The 27,566-nt window shown below is 49.2% G+C and overlaps 1 protein-coding gene across 2 annotated transcripts in view; it reads right to left on the minus strand.

The window, feature by feature from the left end:
* The window catches only part of PRKD1 (protein kinase D1), a 720,579-nt gene that overhangs the window by 374,462 nt on the left and 318,551 nt on the right, over nt 1–27,566 (minus strand). For both annotated transcript variants that reach the window (XM_069209053.1, XM_069209052.1), the window contains exon 2: nt 25,014–25,152. In XM_069209053.1, coding sequence (XP_069065154.1) covers nt 25,014–25,152 — 139 coding nt within the window. The remainder of the gene's footprint in view (nt 1–25,013; nt 25,153–27,566) is intronic.

Raw genomic sequence — 27,566 nt, forward strand, 5'->3', positions numbered from 1 at the left:
CATCATCTTCGGCCCAACTAAACCATATGGGACGACTCCTGGTGGCCCACCGCCCTAGGTCCTGCACCCACCCCCGCAAACCATGCACGCAACCTTGGCATCATCCTGGACCCCTCCTCTCCATGACACAGCAAATCAATGCACTAACCTCCTCCTGCTTCCACACACTCCGCACTCTAAAAAAATCCTTCAAATGGATTCCCCCAGAGACCAGGAAGACAGTCACCCACGCACTCATCAGCAGCAGACTGGACTACGGTAACGCCCTCTACGCCGGCCCCACACTCAAACTCAAACTCAAACGCAACCTCCAGAGAATCCAGAACACAGCTGCACGCCTCGTCCTTGGCCTCCCCCGCCATGAACGAATCTCACCACACCTCAAATCCCCTCACTGGCTCCCCATAGACAAGAGAATCACTTTCAAGATCCTCATCCACGCACACAAATCCCTCCACAACACCAGCCCGACCTACCTCAACGAAAGAGTGAACTTCCACACTCCCACCCGCAACCTCCGATCAGCCAACCTCGCACTAGCCACAGTCCTCTGCATCCAATGCACCACCACAGGAGGCAGGGCTTTCTCTTACCTCGCCCCCAAAACCTGGAACTCCCTCCCCACCAACCTCCTCAAAACCAAAGACCTCCTGCTCTTCAGAAAAAACCTGAAGACCTGGCTGTTTGAACAGTAACCCCCCCCCACAAGCGCCTTGAGACCCTCAAGGGTGAGTAGCGCGCTCTATACATTTTTTTTTTTGATTGATTGAAAAAGCGTCACAATGAGAGAAAGCAGAAAACTGCAGGAGTGAGCTGAAGAGGCAGGGAGTGGTTTTAAATGGATTAAAGGGGCCTGAGATGGCTTCGGGATTACGGTGCCTCAGTATTCCGTGTTCGCACATTTCATTGCAGCAGCCGCGTGTTTAAGAGAAGAGCTTTGAGCACCGGCACCTTTTTATCTACAAATTAAGTACTGGAATAAACCACCCGTTATTGGAGTGCAGACCACTCCGCTTGCTGAAATGTGTTTGTGTGCAAATGATTTATTTCTATTTACTGCGCAACTGGCATCGCCATCGTGGTTTAGTAAATAACAAACTGAATAATAGAACCCTTGTATCATTCAGTAGACCACGGCATTTAAATACATACGTCATCACGCATGAACGACTTGGATGCAGTGGCGTCGTGATAAGTAAGCAATATGCAGGCATCACGTAATGAAGCATTTATATTTTTCCATTTTTTTGGGGGGGGGCTAATGTGGCACAGAATTGCCCAAAAACACTGCCAAAGTCAATAGGTCAAACACACAAAAAGCGGTGGTAGGAATGCTTTCAATGTGTCTAAGCGCTGGGGATCACTCAGGATAGCAGACTAACCCATCATTCCTTTGCCCACCATGCCACCCTGCCACTTCGGTTTGACCCAGCAATATGTAAATCAGCGATGACCCTGCTCCAATAGGAACCGTCCAGCCCAGGTCCTTCCCTGCACGAAAACACAAGCATTCCAAAACCGGTTCCCCCTTATGAAGGCTCATTAGTTTAGCATGTTTCCAGTGGAGCAGAACAAGACTGATTTGAATATAGTAGCTTTAATCCAGTGTTTTTCAAACTTTTTAATGCCGCGCCCCCTAAGTGAATAAATAAAAATCAGGGCACACCCCCTCAGAAATGTTCACAATATTCTATTAAGATGGCAATATTTAAACATAGACTTATTTAAATATTGCAGTTAAGTTCTGTGACCTTTTTAAAAATGCAATACATTGTTTTCTACTTAAAACAAAGCACACTATTCTGTATAACGCAGCTTTTGGCCAGAACCTGGCACCCCACCCCCACCCCAGGATATCTTGAGGCCACCTAGGGGGGCCTACCCCAGGCTTGAAGACCCCTGGCCTAATATAAATTGGCATGTTGAGTAAATGAGTGATGGATTGGAATGGTACCCCCACACTTAGTTCAAGCCCCTCCCATCACCTTTTGTCCCAAAGAGGAAACCTTTTGCATTGCCAAAGCCCAGGGCTGTAAGTGGGCCGGGGTCTGCCGGTGCTCGGCACAAGCAGTTCTAAAAAGCAGGTGCTGAGACGGGGCCTATCGGGCTCTCCATTCTTGTCCCCACCCTCAGGGTGAAAAAAAAATCTTTACTGCAGCAGAACCACCCCTCACTGCCATCGATGTCACTTCAAAGAGACTTGTTATAGTTCCTTCACAGTCTCCTCATCTCAGAACTGAGGCATTTTCAATATTTTATACGCAGGAGCTGTGGTTTATATATCTCATGCAACTAACAACCAGTGACAAAGCCAATACTCCTGACATGTTGTACGTGTAATGTCAGTTTTTGTATTTTATATCTAAACACAGATTTGTAGTTTATGTGATCGTAAGCCACGCCCTTAATTATATCAGTCACGCTCCTTTGGTACACCACTCTACCCCCCGTTTTTTCACCCCACATAAAGCCCTGCTAAAGCCTGTTGTTTGTTCGTTTTGATGTCTCAGTAGCCAGTGGGGTAACAGAGGCTCCACACAGAACCTGGACTGGTGGATCCGGAGGGGGGGCCCTCAATGTGTTTTGCAGGGGGGGCTCAGTTTCGTCACGCCATTGTATCAGACCAAGAGGCGTGTACCCCGTGCTGCACTTCTCTCGTTGCAAAGTCGCAAATTTATAGATATATCCAGTACTGGAGCGCGCGCAGGGGACGCTCATAGAATCCTTGTCACGCCACGCTGCCTCGTGTAATTTCCCTTTTATTTTGGGGGACCTCACGAGATTTGGGGCCACCCCTGTCACTTTTGATCTCTTTGCACAAACTGCACAAACTGTGGTCCAAGCACCAGGTAACTGTAAAGCCAGTGTCCCCGATTGCTGCAAACTGATCAGGGTGAAAAGTTAAGTTGTCAAAATTGTGGTTTTCTGTGGAGTCGGGTGTCAACCTCAAGTGTGAAGTTATATGTATATATAAACGTGAACAATTCATTGCGGGAGGATGACAAGTGTGATTCCAGAAGGTGAAAGTTTTCATCTAATCCGGATCCGACAGTCGCTTGAGGCCTCCCACATCGCTCTGCCTCCTTGTGAGCGGATGACAGCCTGGAATTGCCATGTCAGGGGCGCGCCGAGCACCGGGTCCACCCATCTGCAGAGGGGCCCTCGGCGGCGTGTTCTGTCTGTGCTCTGATGAGTCCAAGGGCGCCCCACGGTCAGTCCGGGCTGGACGTCCGCACCCAGAGCAGGGTGCTGGTGCATTCACACGGAGTGTAGGAGAGCAGCCGCCCGTGTGCGCACACTTGTGGAAGCAGTCTGCACATAACACACAGACTACATGAGGAGAGCAGCCGCCCGTGTGCGCACACTTGTGAAATCAACATGCACATAACACACAGACTACATGAGGAGAGCAGCCGCCCGTGTGCGCACACTTGTGGAAGCAGTCTGAACATAACACACAGACTACATGAGGAGAGCAGCCGCCCGTGTGCGCACACTTGTGAAATCAACATGCACATAACACACAGACTGCATGAGGAGAGCAGCCGCCCGTGTGCACAGACTTGTGAAATCAACATGCACATAACACACAGACTGCATGAGGAGAGCAGCCGCCCGTGTGCGCACACTTGTGAAATCAACAAGCACATAACACACAGACTGCATGAGGAGAGCAGCCGCCCGTGTGCACAGACTTGTGGAAGCAGTCTGCACATAACACACAGACTGCATGAGGAGAGCAGCCGCCCGTGTGCGCACACTTGTGAAATCAACATGCACATAACACACAGACTGCATGAGGAGAGCAGCCGCCCGTGTGCACAGACTTGTGGAAGCAGTCTGCACATAACACACAGACTGTATGAGGAGAGCAGCCCGCCCGTGTGCGCAGACTTGTGAAATCAACATGCACATAACACACAGACTGCATGAGGAGAGCAGCTGCCCGTGTGCACAGACTTGTGAAATCAACGTGCACATAACACACAGACTGCATGAGGAGAGCAGCCGCCCGTGTGCACAGACTTGTGGAAGCAGTCTGCACATAACACACAGACTGCATGAGGAGAGCAGCCGCCCGTGTGCACAGACTTGTGAAATCAACATGCACATAACACACAGACTGCATGAGGAGAGCAGCTGCCCGTGTGCACAGACTTGTGAAATCAACATGCACATAACACACAGACTGCATGAGGAGAGCAGCCGCCCGTGTGCACAGACTTGTGGAAGCAGTCTGCACATAACACACAGACTGCATGAGGAGAGCAGCCGCCCGTGTGCGCACACTTGTGGAAGCAGTCTGCACATAACACACAGACTGCATGAGGAGAGCAGCCGCCCGTGTGCGCACACTTGTGAAATCAACATGCACATAACACACAGACTGCATGAGGAGAGCAGCCGCCCGTGTGCGCACACTTGTGAAATCAACATGCACATAACACACAGACTGCATGAGGAGAGCAGCCGCCCGTGTGCACAGACTTGTGGAAGCAGTCTGCACATAACACACAGACTGCATGAGGAGAGCAGCCGCCCGTGTGCGCACACTTGTGAAATCAACATGCACATAACACACAGACTGCATGAGGAGAGCAGCCGCCCGTGTGCGCACACTTGTGAAATCAACATGCACATAACACACAGACTGCATGAGGAGAGCAGCCGCCCGTGTGCACAGACTTGTGGAAGCAGTCTGCACATAACACACAGACTGCATGAGGAGAGCAGCTGCCCGTGTGCACAGACTTGTGAAATCAACATGCACATAACACACAGACTGCATGAGGAGAGCAGCCGCCCGTGTGCGCACACTTGTGAAATCAACATGCACATAACACACAGACTGTATGAGGAGAGCAGCCCGCCCGTGTGCACAGACTTGTGAAATCAACATGCACATAACACACAGACTGCATGAGGAGAGCAGCCGCCCGTGTGCACAGACTTGTGAAAGCAGTCTGCACATAACACACAGACTGCATGAGGAGAGCAGCCGCCCGTGTGCGCAGACTTGTGAAAGCAGTCTGCACATAACACACAGACTGTATGAGGAGAGCTGCCCGCACGTGTGCGCAGACTTGAGAAATCAACATGCACATAACACACACACTGTATGAGGAGAGCAGCCCGCCCGTGTGCGCAGACTTGTGAAAGCAGTCTGCACATAACACAGACTGCATGAGGAGAGCAGCCGCCCGTGTGCACAGACTTGTGAAATCAACATGCACATAACACACAGACTGCATGAGGAGAGCAGCCCGCCCGTGTGCACAGACTTGTGAAATCAGCATGCACATAACACACAGACTGCATGAGGAGAGCAGCCCGCCCGTGTGCGCAGACTTGTGAAATCAACCTGCACCTACACACAGACTGTATGAGGAGAGCAGCTGCCCGTGTGCGCAGACTTGTGAAAGCAGTCTGCACATAACACACAGACTGCATGAGGAGAGCAGCCGCCCGTGTGCACAGACTTGTGAAAGCAGTCTGCACATAACACACAGACTGCATGAGGAGAGCAGCCACCCGTGTGCACAGACTTGTGAAAGCAGTCTGCACATAACACACAGACTGTATGAGGAGAGCAGCCGCCCGTGTGCACAGACTTGTGAAAGCAGTCTGCACATAACACACAGACTGTATGAGGAGAGCAGCCGCCCGTGTGCACAGACTTGTGAAATCAACATGCACATAACACACAGACTGCATGAGGAGAGCAGCCGCCCGTGTGCACAGACTTGTGAAATCAACATGCACATAACACACAGACTGTATGAGGAGAGCAGCCGCCCGTGTGCGCAGACTTGTGAAATCAACCTGCACCTACACACAGACTGTATGAGGAGAGCAGCTGCCCGTGTGCGCAGACTTGTGAAATCAACATGCACATAACACACAGACTGCATGAGGAGAGCAGCTGCCCGTGTGCACAGACTTGTGAAAGCAGTCTGCACATAACACACAGACTGTATGAGGAGAGCAGCCGCCCGTGTGCACAGACTTGTGAAAGCAGTCTGCACATAACACACAGACTGTATGAGGAGAGCAGCCGCCCGTGTGCACAGACTTGTGAAATCAACATGCACATAACACACAGACTGCATGAGGAGAGCAGCCGCCCGTGTGCGCAGACTTGTGAAATCAACATGCACATAACACACAGACTGTATGAGGAGAGCAGCCGCTCGTGTGCGCAGACTTGTGAAATCAACATGCACATAACACACAGACTGCATGAGGAGAGCAGCCGCCCGTGTGCGCAGACTTGTGAAATCAACATACACATAACACACAGACTGTATGAGGAGAGCAGCCGCCCGTGTGCACAGACTTGTGAAATCAACATGCACATAACACACAGACTGCATGAGGAGAGCAGCCGCCCGTGTGCACAGACTTGTGAAAGCAGTCTGCACATAACACACAGACTGTATGAGGAGAGCAGCCGCCCGTGTGCACAGACTTGTGAAATCAACATGCACATAACACACAGACTGTATGAGGAGAGCAGCCGCCCGTGTGCGCAGACTTGTGAAATCAACCTGCACATAACACACAGACTGTATGAGGAGAGCAGCCGCCCGTGTGCGCAGACTTGTGAAATCAACCTGCACCTACACACAGACTGTATGAGGAGAGCAGCTGCCCGTGTGCGCAGACTTGTGAAATCAACATGCACATAACACACAGACTGTATGAGGAGAGCAGCCGCCCGTGTGCGCAGACTTGTGAAATCAACCTGCACCTACACACAGACTGTATGAGGAGAGCAGCTGCCCGTGTGCGCAGACTTGTGAAATCAACATGCACATAACACACAGACTGCATGAGGAGAGCAGCCGCCCGTGTGCACAGACTTGTGAAAGCAGTCTGCACATAACACACAGACTGCATGAGGAGAGCAGCCGCCCGTGTGCACAGACTTGTGAAAGCAGTCTGCACATAACACACAGACTGCATGAGGAGAGCAGCCGCCCGTGTGCACAGACTTGTGAAAGCAGTCTGCACATAACACACAGACTGTATGAGGAGAGCAGCCGCCCGTGTGCACAGACTTGTGAAATCAACATGCACATAACACACAGACTGCATGAGGAGAGCAGCCGCCCGTGTGCACAGACTTGTGAAATCAACATGCACATAACACACAGACTGTATGAGGAGAGCAGCCGCCCGTGTGCGCAGACTTGTGAAATTAACCTGCACCTACACACAGACTGTATGAGGAGAGCAGCTGCCCGTGTGCGCAGACTTGTGAAATCAACATGCACATAACACACAGACTGCATGAGGAGAGCAGCCGCCCGTGTGCACAGACTTGTGAAAGCAGTCTGCACATAACACACAGACTGCATGAGGAGAGCAGCTGCCCGTGTGCACAGACTTGTGAAAGCAGTCTGCACATAACACACAGACTGTATGAGGAGAGCAGCCGCCCGTGTTCACAGACTTGTGAAAGCAGTCTGCACATAACACACAGACTGTATGAGGAGAGCAGCCGCCCGTGTGCACAGACTTGTGAAATCAACATGCACATAACACACAGACTGCATGAGGAGAGCAGCCGCCCGTGTGCGCAGACTTGTGAAATCAACATGCACATAACACACAGACTGTATGAGGAGAGCAGCCGCCCGTGTGCGCAGACTTGTGAAATCAACATGCACATAACACACAGACTGCATGAGGAGAGCAGCCGCCCGTGTGCGCAGACTTGTGAAATCAACATGCACATAACACACAGACTGCATGAGGAGAGCAGCCGCCCGTGTGCACAGACTTGTGAAAGCAGTCTGCACATAACACACAGACTGTATGAGGAGAGCAGCCGCCCGTGTGCACAGACTTGTGAAATCAACATGCACATAACACACAGACTGTATGAGGAGAGCAGCCGCCCGTGTGCGCAGACTTGTGAAATCAACATGCACATAACACACAGACTGTATGAGGAGAGCAGTCCGCCCGTGTGCACAGACTTGTGAAATCAACATGCACATAACACACAGACTGTATGAGGAGAGCAGCTGCCCGTGTGCGCAGACTTATGAAATCAACCTGCACCTACACACAGACTGTATGAGGAGAGCAGCCCGCCCATGTGCGCAGACTTGTGAAATCAACCTGCACCTACACACAGACTGTATGAGGAGAGCAGCCCGCCCGTGTGCGCAGACTTGTGAAAGCAACCTACACATAACACACATGGGGTCATTACAACCCTGGCGGACGGTGTTAAAGCGGCGGTAAGATCGCCAACAGGCTGGCGGTCTTTTTTTGGGAATTATGACCATGGTGGTTACCGCCATGATCATCCGCCGCTTCTCCGTTCCGCACGTCAGGGCGGAGACGACCGCTGGGCTGGAGACCTGGGTCTCCAGCCCGGCAGGCCGTGACAATACCGCTGCCGGTATTGTGACCCGGCTTACCGCCGTGGATTTCCAGCGGTAGGAACCGCCATGAAATCCATGGCGGTAAGCACTATCAGTGCCAGGAAATTCCTTCCCTGGCACTGATAGGGGTCTCCCCCACCCCCCACCCCGCCTCCCTCTCCTAAACCTCCCACCACCCCTGCCACCCCCCAAGGGTGGCAGAAACCCCCTCCCCACCCCGACCCCCGACATTACCTTACACATACACACCCGACACGCACGCAGGCACCACCAACACACATACACGCACACACACCGACACACATGCCAACATCCACACACACAGTCAGACACGCACACCCACATTCAAACATACACGCGCACATCCATACAGACATACCTACAGACATACACGCACTCATTCCCAAAACACGCAACACCCCCGCAAGCATACACGCACTCACACACCCCTCTACATACACCCACGCACACCCCCATGCATGCACATAACACCCCCCCACCCCCCTCCCCTAACGGACGATCGACTTACCTGTTCCGTCGATCCTCCGGGAGGGGACGGGAGTCATGGGGGCAGCTCCGCCGACACCACACCGGTAACAGAACACCGCCACGCAGTATCACAGGATGTGATTCGCTGGCCGGTGTTCTGTAGGTGTGGCAGTGGAGGTGGAGCAACCTCCACTTCCCCGCCGCCCGTCACTATGGCTGCTGGCGGCTCTCCGTCGGAAAAACGACGTAGAGCTGCCAACAGTCATAATACGCCGAGCGGAAAACCGCCACCACTGGTGGTCTTCAGCACGGCGGTCCATCTTGTCAAAAGACCGCCGAGGTTGTAATGACACCCACAGACTGCATGAGGAGAGCAGCCCGCCCGTGTGCGCAGACTTGTGAAAGCAGTCTGCACGTACACACGGACTGAAGGAAAGCACAGACTGTATTGAGAAATCAACCTGCACGTACACACAGACTGTATGAAAGCAGACTGTGCACGCATGTGCACACACACATAAACACACAGATTGTATAAAAACAACTCGAACACACGGAGATTATATGAAATCAACCTGCACATACACACAGGCTGTCTGAAAGCAGAATGTGCACACACACACACACACAGAGTAAGGAAAGCAGCTTGTGCACACACACAGAGTAAGGAAAGCAGCCTGTGCATGCGCACACACACACACACACATGCACGCACACACAGAGTAAGGAAAGCAGACTGTGCGCGCACACACACACACACACACACACAGAGTAAGGAAAGCAAACCGTGCGCAAGACACACACACACACACAGTAAGGAAAGCAGCTTGTGCACACACAGGCACATGCACACACACACAGAGTAAGGAAAGCAGCCCGTGCACACACACAGAGTAAGGAAAGCAGCCCGTGCAGACAGACAGAAAGTAACTAAAGAAACCTATGGACCAGCACACACTGTATGAAAACAGCATGTACATTCACAGACTGCATGCTAACAGCCTGCACATAAACCCAATCTACAGGAAAGACCTGCATATATATGCAGGCTCTCTAGGAATGGTAGACTGCACACACACAGTCAGTAAGGAATGCAGGTAGTGCCCGTGCACACATACACAGAGACACCCCCACACCCCCCACACGCACACACACAGTGTACGACAACAGCTTTCACATACATACTGACAGCACAGGAGAGGCAGTCTGCACATACATACACACTGCATTGAAAACAGCATGCACATATTCGCTGTTCGTACACAGAAAGCAGTCCCCACACACAAAGATTGTGAAGTGAAAAAGCGGAATACATACATAAAGTGTAGAGAAAGCAGCCTGAGCGTGCACAGACTGTAGGGGAAACAGCCTGCATGTACACAAAGTGTAGGAAGAAGCAGCCTGTGCATACATAAACTCAGCGGCGGCTCCTGCGCTATGGCAGAGGAGCGTGGCCCTCCACGCCAGCAGCAACAGCTGCAAAACCTTTACAAGAAAACAATAATAAACTGTGTTTATTATCATTTTCTTGTAAAGGGGCGGTGCCACTGGCTGTGACAAGCACTGAGGGGGAGTGCACAGCACTCCCTCTCAGTGCACATGTATGTTTGGCCAGCCGTCTCGATCTTGCCAATCACACAAGCGCAGTAGGCTCTCTCCAGCCTGGCACTGTGTTGCCAGGCCGGAGAGAAGAGGCACAGCCTGTGCCTGCCTCAAGTGCCCAGCAAGCAGTGGCATCGCGGCAAGGCAGGTAAGTTTGTCTAATTTTTTTTAAATTAAGGTTTAATCCCCCCCCGTCGTGCGCCACCCAGTCCCTTCAGCGCGCAGCGAGCCACGACTGCATAAAATGTAGGGGAAGCAGCCTGCACGTACCTAAACTGTAGGATGAAGTAGCCTGTGCATACATAAACCGTAGGGGAGGCAGCCTGTGGGCACATAAACTGTAGGGGAAGCAGCCTGCAGGTACATAAACCATAGGCGAAGCAGCCTGTGCGTACATTAACTGTAGGAAGAAGCTGCCTGCGCGTACATTAACTGTAGGGAAAGCAGCCTGCGTGTACATGAACTGTAGGATGAAGTAGCCTATGCATACATAAACTGTAGGGGAGGCAGCCTGCACATACATAAACTGTAGGGAAGAAGTCTGCACATACATAAACTGTAGGGGAAGCAGCCTGCGCGTACATTAACTGTAGGGGAAGCAGCCTGCATGTACATAAACTGAAGCGGAAGCAGCCTGCGCATACAATAACTGTAGGGGAAGCAGCCTGCACATACTTAAACTGTAGGATGAAGCAGCCTGCGCGTACATTAACTGTAGGGGAAGCAGCCTGTGCATACATAAACTGTAGGGGAAGCAGCCTGCCGGGACATAAACTGTAGGGAAGCAGCCTGCGCGTACATTAACTGTAGGGAAGCAGCCTGCACGTACATAAACTGAAGGAGGAAGCAGCCTGTGCCTACATAAACTGTAGGGAGAAGCTGCCTGCGCGTGCATTAACTGTAGGGAAAGCAGCCTGCGTGTACATAAACTGTAGGAGAAGCAGCCTGCGCATACATAGACTGTAGGGAAGCAGCCTACACGTACATAAACTGTAGGGAAAGCAGCTTGCAGGTACATGAACTGTAGGGAAGCACCCTGCACGTACATTAACTGTAGGGAAGCAGCCTGCGCATACATAAAAAGCAGCCTGCACGTACATAAACTGTAGGGAAAGCAGCCTGCATGTACATAAACTGTAGGGGCAGCAGCCTGCGCATACATAAAAAGCAGCCTGCATGTACATAAACTGTAGGGAAAGCAGGCTGTGTGTACATAAACTGTAGGGGAAGCAGCCTGTGCCTACATAAACTGTAGGAAGAAGCTGCCTGTGCATACATTAACTGTAAGGGAAGCAGCCTGCGCGTACATAAACTGTAGGAAGAAGCTGCCTCTGCGTACATTAACTTAGGGGAAGCAGCCTGCAGGTATATAAACTGTAGGGGAAGCAGCCTGCACATACATTAACTGTAGGGGAAGCAGCCTGCACGTATATAAACTGTAGGAAGAAGCAGCCTGCGGGTACATAAGCTGTAGGGGAAGCAGCCTACGGGTACATAAGCTGTAGGAAGAAGCTGCCTGCGCGTACGTTAACTGTAGGGGAAGCAGCCTGCACGTACATAAACTGGGGGAAGCAGCCTGCATGTACATAAACCGTAGGGGAAGCAGCCTGCGGGTACATAAACCGTAGGGGAAGCAGCCTGCAGGTATATAAACTGTAGGGGAAGCAGCCTGTGCGTATGTAAACTGTAGGAAGAAGCTGCCTGCGGGTACATAAACTGTAGGGAAAGCAGCCTGCGTGTACATGAACTGTAGGGGAAGCAGCCTGCACGTACATAAACTGTAGGGAAGCAGCCTGCAGGTACATGAACTGTAGGGAAGCAGCCTGCCATGCATAAACTGTAGGGGAAGCAGCCTGCGCGTACATTAACTGTAGGGAAAGCAGCCTGCGTGTACATAAACTGTAGGGAAAGCAGCCTGCACGTACATAAACTGTAGGGGAAGCAGCCTGCGGGTACATAAACTGTAGGAAGAAGCTGCCTGCCGGTACATAAACTGTAGGGGAAGCTGCCTGCGCGTACATAAACTGTAGGGGAAGCAGCCTGCGCGTACATTAACTGTAGGGAAAGCAGCCTGCGTGTACATAAACTGTAGGGAAAGCAGCCTGCACGTACATAAACTGTAGGGGAAGCAGCCTGCGGGTACATAAACTGTAGGAAGAAGCTGCCTGCCGGTACATAAACTGTAGGGGAAGCTGCCTGCGCGTACATAAACTGTAGGGGAAGCAGCCTGCGCGTACATAAACTGTAGGGGAACCAGCCTGTGGGTACATAAACCGTAGGGGGAGCAGCCTGCGGGTACATAAACTGTAGGGGAAGCAGCCTTTATGTATAAAAACTGCAGAGACAGCATGCGGCATGCAGTGTTCAATTTGTAAAATAATAAGTGCCAGGCCCTCGTCAGGAGGCCGCTGCGGCTTGCCCCACCCGTTGCACTTCCAGTGTTGCCAGTGACCACACCTTCACAACTGCTAAGCATCACACTCCTACAAGTCTCACAGTTCCGACTATGCCAGGCCCACACAGCTATAAGAATGGCTTGGGCGGAGGGTATTAGTTATTTTACTGTATTTCAAACTAATAAACATGTTTTTGTGCTCATCTCTAAATTAGACAAAAAGTACCACTATGTGGATGACTGTCATAAGCGCTGGTGTTGACAATTTAGGGCCTGATTTAGAGTCTGGCGGATGCAGTTACTCGATCGCATATGTGACAGATATCCGTATTACAATCCCATTATATCCTATGGGAATCATAATATAGCGGACCGGATATCCGTCACGTTTGTGACAGAGAAATCCATCCACCAAACTCTAAATCAGGCCCTAAGTGCCGGTGCCGAGCACTGGAAACCACCCGCTCAAATTAAGCACTGCATGCATGTATACAAACTGTAGTGAAAGCAGCCTGCACGTGTAGGAGGCTGGACTGGCTTGTAGTGAGTACCAAGGGGTACTTGCACCTTGCACCAGGCCCAGTTATCCCTTATTAGTGTATAGGGTGTCTAGCAGCTCAAGCTGATAGATAATGGTAGCTTAGCAGAGCAGCTTAGGCTGAACTAGGAGACGTGTGAAGCTACTACAGTACCACTTAGTGTCATATGCACAATATCATAAGAAAACACAATACACAGTTATACTAAAAATAAAGGTACTTTATTTTTATGACAATATGCCAAAGTATCTTAGAGTGTACCCTCAGTGAGAGGATAGGAAATATACACAAGATATATATACACAAGAGAAAAAATATGCCGTATAGTCTTAGAAAACAGTGCAAACAATGTATAGTTACAATAGGATGCAATGGGGAAACATAGGGATAGGGTCAACACAAACCATATACTCCAAAAGTGGAATGCGAACCACGAATGGACCCCAAACCTATGTGACCTTGTAGAGGGTCGCTGGGACTATTAGAAAATAGTGAGAGTTAGAAAAATAACCCTCCCCAAGACCCTGAAAAGTGAGTGCAAAGTGCACTAAAGTTCCCCTAAGGACAAAATAGTCGTGTTAGAGGGAAAATGCAAGGAAACCACAAATCAGCAATGCAACAACGATGGATTCCTGACTGAGGGTACCTGTGGAACAAGGGGACCAAGTCCAAAAGTCACAAGCAGCTCGGAGATGGGCAGATGCCCAAGAAATGCCAGCGGTTGGTGCAAAAAAGCTCTTACTAGGCTGAAGAACTGTGAATACTGCAGGAACGACAAGGGCTAGAGACTTCCCCTTTGGAGGATGGATCCCCCACGCCTTGGAGAGTCGTGCAGAAGTGTTTTCCCGCCGGATGGACGCCAACAAGCCTTGCTACACGCAAATCGTGCGTTTGGCGTTTTTGGACGCTGCTGGGGCCCAGGAGGGACCAGGAGGTCGCAAATTGGACCTGCAGAGAGAGGGGACGTCGAGCAAGACAAAGAGCCCTCACTGAAGCAGGTAGCACCCGGAGAAGTGCCAGAAACAGGCACTACGAGGATGCGTGAAACGGTGCTCGCCGAAGTTGCACAAAGGAGTCCCACGTCGCCGGAGACCAACTTAGAAAGTCGTGCAATGCAGGTTAGAGTGCCGTGGACCCAGGCTTGGCTGTGCACGAAGGATTTCCGCCGGAAGTGCACAGGGGCCGGAGTAGCTTGCAAAGTCGCGGTTCCCAGCAATGCAGCCCAGCGAGGTGAGGCAAGGACTTACCTCCACCAAACTTGGGCTGAAGAGTCACTGGACTGTGGGAGTCACTTGGACGGTGTCGCTGGATTCGAGGGACCTCGCTCGTCGTGCTGAGAGGAGACCCAAGGGACCGGTAATGCAGCTTTTTGGTGCCTGCGGTTGCAGGGGGAAGATTCCGTCGACCCACGGGAGATTTCTTCGGAGCTTCTGGTGCAGAGAGGAGGCAGACTACCCCCACAGCATGCACAAGCAGGAAAACAGTCGAGAAGGCGGCAGGATCAGCGTTACAGAGTTGCAGTAGTCGTCTTTGCTACTATGTTGCAGGTTTGCAGGCTTCCAGCGCGGTCAGCGGTCGTTTCCTTATCAGAAGGTGAAGAGGGAGATGCAGAGGAACTCGGCTGAGCTCATGCATTCGTTATCTAAAGTTTCCCCAGAGACAGAGACCCTAAATAGCCAGAAAAGAGGGTTTGGCTACCTAGGAGAGAGGATAGGCTACTAACACCTGAAGGAGCCTATCAGCAGGAGTCTCTGACGTCACCTGGTGGCACTGGCCACTCAGAGCAGTCCAGTGTGCCAGCAGCACCTCTGTTTCCAAGATGGCAGAGGTCTGGAGCACACTGGAGGAGCTCTGGACACCTCCCAGGGGAGGTGCAGGTCAGGGGAGTGGTCACTCCCCTTTCCTTTGTCCAGTTTCGCGCCAGAGCAGGGGCTAAGGGGTCCCTGAACCGGTGTAGACTGGCTTATGCAGAATTGGGCACCTCTGTGCCCAACAAAGCATTTCCAGAGGCTGGGGGAGGCTACTCCTCCCCTGCCTTCACACCATTTTCCAAAGGGAGAGGGTGTCACACCCTCTCTCAGAGGAAGTTCTTTGTTCTGCCATCCTGGGCCAGGCCTGGCTGGACCCCAGGAGGGCAGATGCCTGTCTGAGGGGTTGGCAGCAGCAGCAGCTGCAGTGAAACCCCAGGAAGGGCAGTTTGGCAGTACCAGGGTCTGTGCTACAGACCACTGGGATCATGGGATTGTGCCAACTATGCTAGGATGGCATAGAGGGGGCAATTCCATGATCATAGACATGTTACATGGCCATATTCGGAGTTACCATTGTGAAGCTACATATAGGTAGTGACCTATATGTAGTGCACGCGTGTAATGGTGTCCCCGCACTCACAAAGTTCAGGGAATTGGCTCTGAACAATGTGGGGGCACCTTGGCTAGTGCCAGGGTGCCCTCACACTAAGTAACTTTGCACCTAACCTTTACCAGGTAAAGGTTAGACATATAGGTGACTTATAAGTTACTTAAGTGCAGTGTAAAATGGCTGTGAAATAACGTGGACGTTATTTCACTCAGGCTGCAGTGGCAGGCCTGTGTAAGAATTGCCAGAGCTCCCTATGGGTGGCAAAAGAAATGCTGCAGCCCATAGGGATCTCCTGGAACCCCAATACCCTGGGTACCTCAGTACCATATACTAGGGAATTATAAGGGTGTTCCAGTAAGCCAATGTAAATTGGTAAAAATGGTCACTAGCCTGTTAGTGACAATTTGAAAGTAATGAGAGAGCATAACCACTGAGGTTCTGGTTAGCAGAGCCTCAGTGAGACAGTTAGGCACCACACAGGGAACATATACATGCACACCTATGAGCACTGGGGCCCTGTGTGACAGGGTCCCAGTGACACATACATATAGGCCACAAACCTATGAGCACTGGGGTCCTGACCAGCAGGATCCCAGTGACACATAACAAACATACTGAAACCATAGTGTTTTCACTATGAGCACTGAGGCCTGGCTATCAGGATCCCAGTGAGACAGTGAAAACAGTGACAAACACCCTGACATACACTCACAAACAGGCCAAAAGTGGGGGTAACAAGGCTAGAAAGAGGCTACCTTCTCACACAACCCCCCCCCAAACGAAGGACAATAAGGCTAACCTTGGCCAGTTGAGACTTTATTGTCTAAGTGGTGATAAGTAGAGAGTAGCTCTGCAATAGACTGGTTACTCCCTTTATCATCCACTATATGGTTACTTCCCTGTGGGGATGTAAACCACCCTGTTTGAAGTTTTTTAGCTAAGCAACAATGTGAAGATGTATTTTCAGAGTTTCTATCAGTAAGTTTTAGTTTAGAGCAGTGGGAATTGTCCACTGAACCTATTTGTAGTGATGGAAATGCCAGACAGGGATGCTGTCTCAGAAAAGCCATAGCTGGGCAAAAACTTTGTCCATATGGCTGGAAGAGAGAACAGGGATGCTGTTTCTCTTGGGTTGGAGCAGGGAAGGGATGCTGTCCTATCAGCTCCACACTAGGGCAGGGATGCTGTCCTAAGTGTTGTGAGGCAGTGCAGAGTTTCTGCACTAAAGTTTCTCTGGGAGGGTTGGAGGGATGCTCCATGTTAACTAAAATGGTGCTCTTTTTCTCACCAATGTTAGTTATCCCACAGAGAGGTACTTCCACCTCAGGGAGTCCAGCTTTGCCAGCTGATGATTCCCTTGGAACAGGTGCCACCCCAGGAGAGGTTTCTCCCACCACAGGAATAGTATCCTGAATGGTAGGGTGGTTAGGGGATACTGTGATACCCTTTTTACCTGTTGATGGAGAGGGATCCTGAGTTTTCAGGCCTTCTCTCCTTTGCTTTTTCATTTCACTTGAAATGAGAGGGAACAATTCCTCAGGGATGCCCAGCATGGCTGCATGGGCATAAAACTCTACATCAGCCCAACCTGAGGCCTCTAGGTCATTACCTAAGAGACAGTCTACAGGTAAGCTAGGTGATACCACCACCTGCTTAGGGCCAGTAACTCCACCCCAACTAAACTGAATTATAGCTAAGGGAAGAAACTTAGTGGAGTTATGGACATCAATAATCTTATACTGTTGTCCAATGATGTGTTGTTCAGGAGGCACTAGGTTTTCAGTCACCAAAGTGAAACTGGCACCTGTGTCCCTGTAGGCCAAGGCCTCAACACCATTTATTGAAACTGTCTGCCTGTACTTATCCATTGTAAGGGGACAAGCAGCCAGTGTGGCAAGGCCAATGCCACTAGGTGTGACAGAAACTGTCTTGGGACTGATTACATCAGTTTCCACTATGGACCCATAAGTGAACCCAACTACACCCTTTGCTTGACTGTTGCCAGCAGTCCCACCACTAGTACCACTACTGCTAGGGGCACTAGAGCTTGATGTATTAGTGGTGGTAGGCTCAGGGGGTTTACCTGGACAGGACTTATCCCCTGGCCTATGGCCTCTATTTTTACACACAAAGCACCAAGGCTTTTTAATGTGTGCAGGTTGGGAAGAAGAGGAAGAATTTGTTTTATCCCCACCCTCTGAAGAGTGTTTAAGATTTGAAGTGGGATCTTTGGTTTTACCCTTATCCCCATGCTTATCTTGAGATTTTTCACCATCTTTCTTCTTATTGCCATCTTTGTCACCCCCTGTATGAACTTTTCTGTTCACCCTTGTTCTGACCCATTTGTCTGCCTTCTTTCCCAATTCTTGGGGAGAGGTCAGATCAGAGTCTACCAGGTACTGGTGCAACAAATCAGACACACAATTATTAAGTATATGCTCTCTCAGGATTGTGTTATACAGGCTTTCATAATCAGTAACTTTACTGCCATGTAACCACCCCTCCAAGGCCTTCACTGCCTGGTCAATGAAATCAACCCAGTCTTGTGAAGACTCCTTTTTGGTCTCTCTGAACTTTATCCTGTACTGTTCAGTGGTTAAGCCATAACCATCCAGGAGTGCATTCTTAAGAACTTGGAAATTATTGGCATCATTTTCTTTCACTGTAAGGAGCCTATCCCTACCTTTTCCACTAAATGATAGCCATAGGATAGCAGCCCACTGCTTTTGAGGGACATCCTGTACAGCACAGGCCCTCTCAAGTGCAGCAAACCACTTGTTAATGTCATCCCCCTCCTTATAAGGGGGAACTATCTTGTGCAGATTCCTGGAATCATGCTCTTTTGCAGGATGACTATGGGGAATACTGCTGCTGCCACCATGGGTATCTAAACCCAACTTCTGTCTTTCCTTCTCTAATTCTAAAGACTGTCTATCCAAATCCAGCTGTTGCTTCTTGAGCTTCAGTCTGGTTTGTTCCACTCTCAATCTATTGAGTTCCCTTTCTAACAATCTGTCATCAGGGTGGGTGGGAGGGACATTTCTAGATACAGAGGTATGATGGGAATGAACAGAAGGAGACCTGTCCCTTACAGAGGGCACCCTAACAGCTTGGCTACCAGCATAATGTGAGAGCACACCATCAGTATGGTGTGATTCAATTTCTGTACCAACTATGCTAGACTGTCTAGTAATGGGCAGGCTGAGAAGTTTCTTTCCTGAACCTTTTTCTGGGGGAGTCCCTGGATCAGATTGAGAACCATTAGCTACTTTTTCACCAGATTGGGCACTTATGGCCTTATCCTGTACTCTAAGCATATTAATTAACAGTTCTAAGGAAGGATTCTTCCCTACACTCAAACCTCTCTCTATGCAGAGACTCCTTGCTCCTTTCCAGCTAAGGTGATCATATGCAAGTTTGGACAGTTCAACATTTTTTCCTGTGCCAGACATTTTTTAGAGAGAGTTAAAGTGATAGAAAAAGAGAAAAAAGTTTTCAGAACTTTTTTGGAAAGACAGAAAAAAACTTTTTTAAACTTTTAAGAACTTTTTGAAAGTTTAGAAGTACTTTTCAGCACTTAGAAAAGAGTGAAAAGAGGAAATGCAAAACTTTTTGGCTATGTGTATATACACTGACCTTGTTTTGTATATTTTTCTCTTATGAAAAGTACAATGACAAGAGTGGTAAGTAGTCTCAAGCACTTATCCCACCACTGCACAACCAATGTAGGAGGCTGGACTGGCTTGTAGTGAGTACCAAGGGGTACTTGCACCTTGCACCAGGCCCAGTTATCCCTTATTAGTGTATAGGGTGTCTAGCAGCTCAAGCTGATAGATAATGGTAGCTTAGCAGAGCAGCTTAGGCTGAACTAGGAGACGTGTGAAGCTACTACAGTACCACTTAGTGTCATATGCACAATATCATAAGAAAACACAATACACAGTTATACTAAAAATAAAGGTACTTTATTTTTATGACAATATGCCAAAGTATCTTAGAGTGTACCCTCAGTGAGAGGATAGGAAATATACACAAGATATATATACACAATAGAAAAAATATGCCGTATAGTCTTAGAAAACAGTGCAAACAATGTATAGTTACAATAGGATGCAATGGGGAAACATAGGGATAGGGGCAACACAAACCATATACTCCAAAAGTGGAATGCGAACCACGAATGGACCCCAAACCTATGTGACCTTGTAGAGGGTCGCTGGGACTATTAGAAAATAGTGAGAGTTAGAAAAATAACCCTCCCCAAGACCCTGAAAAGTGAGTGCAAAGTGCACTAAAGTTCCCCTAAGGACAAAATAGTCGTGTTAGAGGGAAAATGCAAGGAAAACACAAATCAGCAATGCAACAACGATGGATTCCTGACTGAGGGTACCTGTGGAACAAGGGGACCAAGTCCAAAAGTCACAAGCAGCTCGGAGATGGGCAGATGCCCAAGAAATGCCAGCGGTTGGTGCAAAGAAGCTCTTACTAGGCTGAAGAACTGTGAATACTGCAGGAACGACAAGGGCTAGAGACTTCCCCTTTGGAGGATGGATCCCCCACGCCTTGGAGAGTCGTGCAGAAGTGTTTTCCCGCCGGATGGACGCCAACAAGCCTTGCTACACGCAAATCGTGCGTTTGGCGTTTTTGGACGCTGCTGGGGCCCAGGAGGGACCAGGAGGTCGCAAATTGGACCTGCAGAGAGAGGGGACGTCGAGCAAGACAAAGAGCCCTCACTGAAGCAGGTAGCACCCGGAGAAGTGCCAGAAACAGGCACTACGAGGATGCGTGAAACGGTGCTCGCCGAAGTTGCACAAAGGAGTCCCACGTCGCCGGAGACCAACTTAGAAAGTCGTGCAATGCAGGTTAGAGTGCCGTGGACCCAGGCTTGGCTGTGCACGAAGGATTTCCGCCGGAAGTGCACAGGGGCCGGAGTAGCTTGCAAAGTCGCGGTTCCCAGCAATGCAGCCCAGCGAGGTGAGGCAAGGACTTACCTCCACCAAACTTGGGCTGAAGAGTCACTGGACTGTGGGAGACACTTGGACGGTGTCGCTGGATTCGAGGGACCTCGCTCGTCGTGCTGAGAGGAGACCCAAGGGACCGGTAATGCAGCTTTTTGGTGCCTGCGGTTGCAGGGGGAAGATTCCGTCGACCCACGGGAGATTTCTTCGGAGCTTCTGGTGCAGAGAGGAGGCAGACTACCCCCACAGCATGCACAAGCAGGAAAACAGTCGAGAAGGCGGCAGGATCAGCGTTACAGAGTTGCAGTAGTCGTCTTTGCTACTATGTTGCAGGTTTGCAGGCTTCCAGCGCGGTCAGCGGTCGTTTCCTTATCAGAAGGTGAAGAGGGAGATGCAGAGGAACTCGGCTGAGCTCATGCATTCGTTATCTAAAGTTTCCCCAGAGACAGAGACCCTAAATAGCCAGAAAAGAGGGTTTGGCTACCTAGGAGAGAGGATAGGCTACTAACACCTGAAGGAGCCTATCAGCAGGAGTCTCTGACGTCACCTGGTGGCACTGGCCACTCAGAGCAGTCCAGTGTGCCAGCAGCACCTCTGTTTCCAAGATGGCAGAGGTCTGGAGCACACTGGAGGAGCTCTGGACACCTCCCAGGGGAGGTGCAGGTCAGGGGAGTGGTCACTCCCCTTTCCTTTGTCCAGTTTCGCGCCAGAGCAGGGGCTAAGGGGTCCCTGAACCGGTGTAGACTGGCTTATGCAGAATTGGGCACCTCTGTGCCCAACAAAGCATTTCCAGAGGCTGGGGGAGGCTACTCCTCCCCTGCCTTCACACCATTTTCCAAAGGGAGAGGGTGTCACACCCTCTCTCAGAGGAAGTTCTTTGTTCTGCCATCCTGGGCCAGGCCTGGCTGGACCCCAGGAGGGCAGATGCCTGTCTGAGGGGTTGGCAGCAGCAGCAGCTGCAGTGAAACCCCAGGAAGGGCAGTTTGGCAGTCCCAGGGTCTGTGCTACAGACCACTGGGATCATGGGATTGTGCCAACTATGCTAGGATGGCATAGAGGGGGCAATTCCATGATCATAGACATGTTACATGGCCATATTCGGAGTTACCATTGTGAAGCTACATATAGGTAGTGACCTATATGTAGTGCACGCGTGTAATGGTGTCCCCGCACTCACAAAGTTCAGGGAATTGGCTCTGAACAATGTGGGGGCACCTTGGCTAGTGCCAGGGTGCCCTCACACTAAGTAACTTTGCACCTAACCTTTACCAGGTAAAGGTTAGACATATAGGTGACTTATAAGTTACTTAAGTGCAGTGTAAAATGGCTGTGAAATAACGTGGACGTTATTTCACTCAGGCTGCAGTGGCAGGCCTGTGTAAGAATTGTCAGAGCTCCCTATGGGTGGCAAAAGAAATGCTGCAGCCCATAGGGATCTCCTGGAACCCCAATACCCTGGGTACCTCAGTACCATATACTAGGGAATTATAAGGGTGTTCCAGTAAGCCAATGTAAATTGGTAAAAATGGTCACTAGCCTGTTAGTGACAATTTGAAAGTAATGAGAGAGCATAACCACTGAGGTTCTGGTTAGCAGAGCCTCAGTGAGACAGTTAGGCACCACACAGGGAACATATACATGCACACCTATGAGCACTGGGGCCCTGTGTGACAGGGTCCCAGTGACACATACATATAGGCCACAAACCTATGAGCACTGGGGTCCTGACCAGCAGGATCCCAGTGACACATAACAAACATACTGAAACCATAGTGTTTTCACTATGAGCACTGAGGCCTGGCTATCAGGATCCCAGTGAGACAGTGAAAACAGTGACAAACACCCTGACATACACTCACAAACAGGCCAAAAGTGGGGGTAACAAGGCTAGAAAGAGGCTACCTTCTCACAGCACGTACACAAATTATAGGGGGAAGCAGCCTGCGCGTACATAAGCTGTAGAGACAGCAACCTGCAGGTAAGTAGCCTGCCCTCCACCCACCTGATGGCACCATGTTCCATGGAAGTGACCTCGCTGTCTTCAAGCGCAGGAAACCCTGAGTCACCTCGATTGCGCACTTGTTCTGGCCACTTGAAAATGGCGGACAGAGGTCAGGCGCCCTGAGCGCAGCTGCCTCCGGTTCTTCAGGAGCCCATTGAAGACAAGCGCGTCATGGGCAGTAAAGTGGACCTCATTATCTGCAGCTGAGCCTCTCTCCTGAGAGCTCATGGGATATTTCTGATGCACTTTTACAGCCCCGCTGGCTCCTGCCACTCAGGGCTCCTCTAACATGCCTGGAACGAGCATTCGAGAACAAGGCACCTTTCATGCGATTACACAGAAAGCGGGCACCTGGGTGATGTGCAGTGCTATTTAGGAACAACAATCAAGTGACAGTCAGCTATTAGTAAATACATCATTTACTGGGGTTTTCAGCTACATAAGAAATCTCACCTGCCTATAAGGGAGCCTGGTTAAAAAAAATATTGGTGGAGTCAGGTCACATGACCCGAATTTAAATTAGATGAATTTAGATTGGACATTATTTTTGTAATTTATATTTAGGGCTCCCAGTTTTCTGTTTTTACTGATTTTTTTTACAGATAAACAACAGACAGAAAACTATTTATTTTCCTGCCTGTATTTATTTTTAAATACAGAAAAATATGAAAAATAGGCCTTCTTTGGATTATTTTTTTCTACTGTCAATTATGGGTGCTAGGTCTGTAGCTGGACAGATTGAGAGTATGGGAGAATAAAAAAAGACAATAGATTTCCTAATTAAGCTTAATTAAGTGCAGATCTACAATTATTTCTGTTATTCTACAATGCAAGTGTTTTCAGATAACGCTATTGCACTGTACACAGCTGAAACCTTTTAGCCATTCAAATGTGAATATACATTTATCAGATAAATAAATGTGGAAAAATACCTATTGCAGCTTCATTTATACAGTGATCACAAAATAAAAATGGCTAAATCCATAACAAATGAGCAAAAAAGTAAAGATGGATTAATAAAACCAAATAGTTGGAAAAATAAATACCATAAAACCAGGAGCCCTAAATATATTTAGGACATAATATTTATGTCACACAATGTTTCTGTATATGATATTCTGACATACACTTGAAGCAACGGGTTGAAGTAGCGTCAGGCAGATATCATGGCTATGAATAATATTATTTCATTTTTAGTGACTTTTAGCTCTACTGGATACTGCAAATAAGAGAAAGAGGTGGTTTCAGAAAGAGGGAGCCGGAGGAAGAAAAGCACAGACGGGATGCTTTCCTGATTGGGTGGTGCTCAAAAATGGGTAGAGCTTCAAGAATGGGCTGCTTCTAAGAGCTAATGCAAGTCGCAGGGGGCAAACTGCAATTACGCATACAGCACGAATACTTTTCCAGGGTATCTCAAGTAACTTTTCTCAGAAAGGGGATTCTTCACCCCAAAAAAATCAGAGGCCAAAAATATTTTAATACAAAAACATAGTTTTTGCATTTTCTGAAACAGTGAAAATGTTGCATATTTTGCTTAACGTGAAATGCAGGAAGTATGTGATATCACGCCAGTGTAACAAACATTTGACACAGTTATTTGGCCTTCTGCAAAGCTGGATGCAGCAGCTGAGACCAGCTGTGATGAGGTTGTTTTTAGATGGATGAGCACAGGGTCAGACTGACCCAAGAGCCTCTGAGGGACCAATCGAAGCAGATAGTACACATCCCCATGTCCAGTGGCATAATGAAACTTGAGGGCCCCCCCTGCAAAGTACATTCTACTCAGTCTGGAGCTCCCAGTCCAGGGTATTTGTGCTGAGGGGACCTCCTGGAGCTCAGGGACCCCCCTGCACCACAGGGATTACGGGGGGTCTATGTTACTCCACCATCCATGTCAATGAATCATCAATAGTGCCAAGAGGCTGCTTACAAACCAGAGGTTGCATTATACAATGGCACAGTCAGTAATCCATGGCATATTCAATTTTACTCAGTCAGCACCCTCACGCTCCCCAGTCAACAGTAACTTTTTCTTTCTCGTTCTTCTCTCATAGTCTTTTATCTTCTCCTGAACTTTCTGTAAGAATTTCACATGGAACTGCAGGTGCATCGTACAATTTTTACACAGCAATTATGTACCACAGAAGAAGAGAGAAGCAAGTCTGAAACTTCAGTGTTTAGAAAAAAAGCTCTCCCCATGCGAGGCACTTTGTAAACACAATGGTGCGAGGCACTTTGTAAGCACAAAGAGTCGACTGTCGGCCATACCTGATAAAACAACTTCGATGAGGTCTCCGTCCACAATATCGCTGGCCGACTTCACAAGCTGCAGGATATTCTCAGAGCTGGAGTCATGGCGAAAAAGAAGGATCTTGTCGTACATGCCGTAGAAGCCGCACTCTGGGAACTACAAGAGAGAAAAAAACAAGGAAGGGTGTTAAGGATGGAGCACACTGCCTCAGCATTCACCCTCAAGTTTAAAAGTGGCAAGAAGGTGGAAATATTCTTATATTACTTATTCAAAATAATCATTTTCAATAATTCCCATAATATTGGTTATCTGCCAATCAGAAATTCACAAACTTGTCAAGAATTCCACACATAAAATGTTCAAAAACGTTTTTTAAAATGTATATATATATATTTTTTTTTAAATAGATTCTAAGGTGTAATTATTTGACTTTGACAACTGCCAGCATGCGTAAGGAATGTGCAGACACAAACGTTTGCTGTGAGTAGCTTCAGCATTGAAGTCACCATTATGCATGTTCAGCTATTGAAAGAATTTCAGGGCTCCTGGCAAAATAGAATTTTGCCAGCTAAAGCCTTTTCATGACACTAAAAGGGGCAACTTTCTGACCTTTTTTTACTTTTTGTAGTGATCAGTCACCGGTACTGTGTGGCACTTCAAGCCTACCTCTTTAGCTTGCATTTCTTTGATTAAGCACGTGAAAACAGACAATACTTGCTCTGAATTTGTTTTCAATTTCGTTAAATGTGTTTAAATCCTGTTATGTTCCCCAGAGTTTGATTTGAAAGTGATGATGGTAGCAAGGCACACCGAAACCCTGAAAGTCATAGCTGGCCCCTAGCTTGCCATAGAGATATTGACAGCAAGAGTGCCTCCTCTAAATGGCCATAGAGACACAAACCACAAGAGATGTTCTTCTTGCTGACCACAGACACTAACAGCAAGAAGGTTGCCTCTCATCGGCCAGAGTGACACTGACAGCAAGAGTATCTTCTCTCACTGACCACAGACACTTAAACCACAAAAGATGATCAAGTTGCTGACCATAGAGCCTAACAGCAGGGGTTGAGTGACTCCGACAGCAAGAGTGTCTTCTCCCACTGACCATAGAGATTCAAACTACAAGAGATGCTCCTCTTGCTGAGCACAGAGACTGACAGCAGAAGGGCTTCTACTCATTGGCCAGAGTGACTCTGACAGCAGGAGTGTATTCTCTCACTGACCATAGAGACTCAAACCACAACATATGCTCTTCTTGCTGGCCATAGAGACTGACAGCAGGAGGGTTGCCTTTCATCGGCCACAGTGACTCAGACAGCAAGAGTGTCTTCTTTCACTGACCATAGAGACTCAAACCACAAGAGATGCTCCTCCTGATAACCATAGAGACTAACAGCAGGAGGGCTGCCACTCATCGGTCAGAGTGACTCTGACAGCAAGAGTGTCTTCTCTCACTGACCATAGAGATTCAAACCACAACATATGCTCCTTTTGCTGGCCATAGATGCTGACAGCAGGAGGGCTGCCACTCATGGGCCAGAGTGACTCAGACAGTAAGAGTGTCTTCTTTCACTGACCATAGAGACTCAAACCACAAGAGATGTTCCTCCTGCTGACCATAGAGACTAACAGCAGGAGGGCTGCCACTCATCGGCCAGAGTGACTCAGATAGCAAGAGTGTCTTCTCTCACTGACCATAGAGACTTAAACACAAAAGATGCTCCTGATGCGGACCATAGAGACTAACAGCAGGAGGGCTGCCACTCATCGGTTAGAGTGACTCTTGCTGTCAGAGACCATAGAGACTCAAACACAAAAGATGCTCCTGATGCGGACCATAGAGACTAATAGCAGGAGGGCTGCCACTCATCGGTTAGAGTGACTCTTGCTGTCAGAGACCATAGAGACTCAAACACAAGAGATGCTCCTGATGCTGTCCATAGACACTAACAGAAATAGGGATCCTGACAACCTGGAGATTGTCAAAGCTAGTGCCAATGACTGGAGCGCATTGTTGGACTCAGCTCGATTCGTGCTTTCCAAGTACCTATATAGTCATCCAACTATACACATGAGTTATCACCTACACACACAGACGCCTGTCATCACTACAAACAGCCATCAGCAGCCTCATCCCTGCTGCATGGACACCACTCTGTGAGGGACCCCTGCAGCCTCTACACACGTGTTCCCCTACAAGCAGTGGCCACATTAAGCACCTCTGTCCTGCAGGAGTAAAGATGGGGTACATATCTAGAACCATGGAGCAAGGCTTCCACATGTACAGGGTACGTCAGTCAACATCATTGTAATCCACACATGCATGCGCCCCATGTAGGAAGGGAGATGGGGAGGAAGGGTAGCTGAGAGTAGGAAAGGGTAGCGTAGCGTAGGGTAGGGTAGCCTATGGTAAGGTGGGGTAGCCTATGGTAATGTGAGGTAGCCTATGGTAATGTGAGGTAGGGTAGCCTACGATAGGGTGGGGTAGATAAGTGTAGGGTAGGGTAGCCTTTGGTAGGGTGGGGTAGAGTAGGGTGGGGTAGCCTACGGTAGGGTGGGGTAGTGTAGGG

The sequence above is a fragment of the Pleurodeles waltl genome, chromosome 9 (assembly GCF_031143425.1).
Source record: "Pleurodeles waltl isolate 20211129_DDA chromosome 9, aPleWal1.hap1.20221129, whole genome shotgun sequence".
Taxonomy (NCBI): Eukaryota; Metazoa; Chordata; class Amphibia; order Caudata; family Salamandridae; genus Pleurodeles; species Pleurodeles waltl.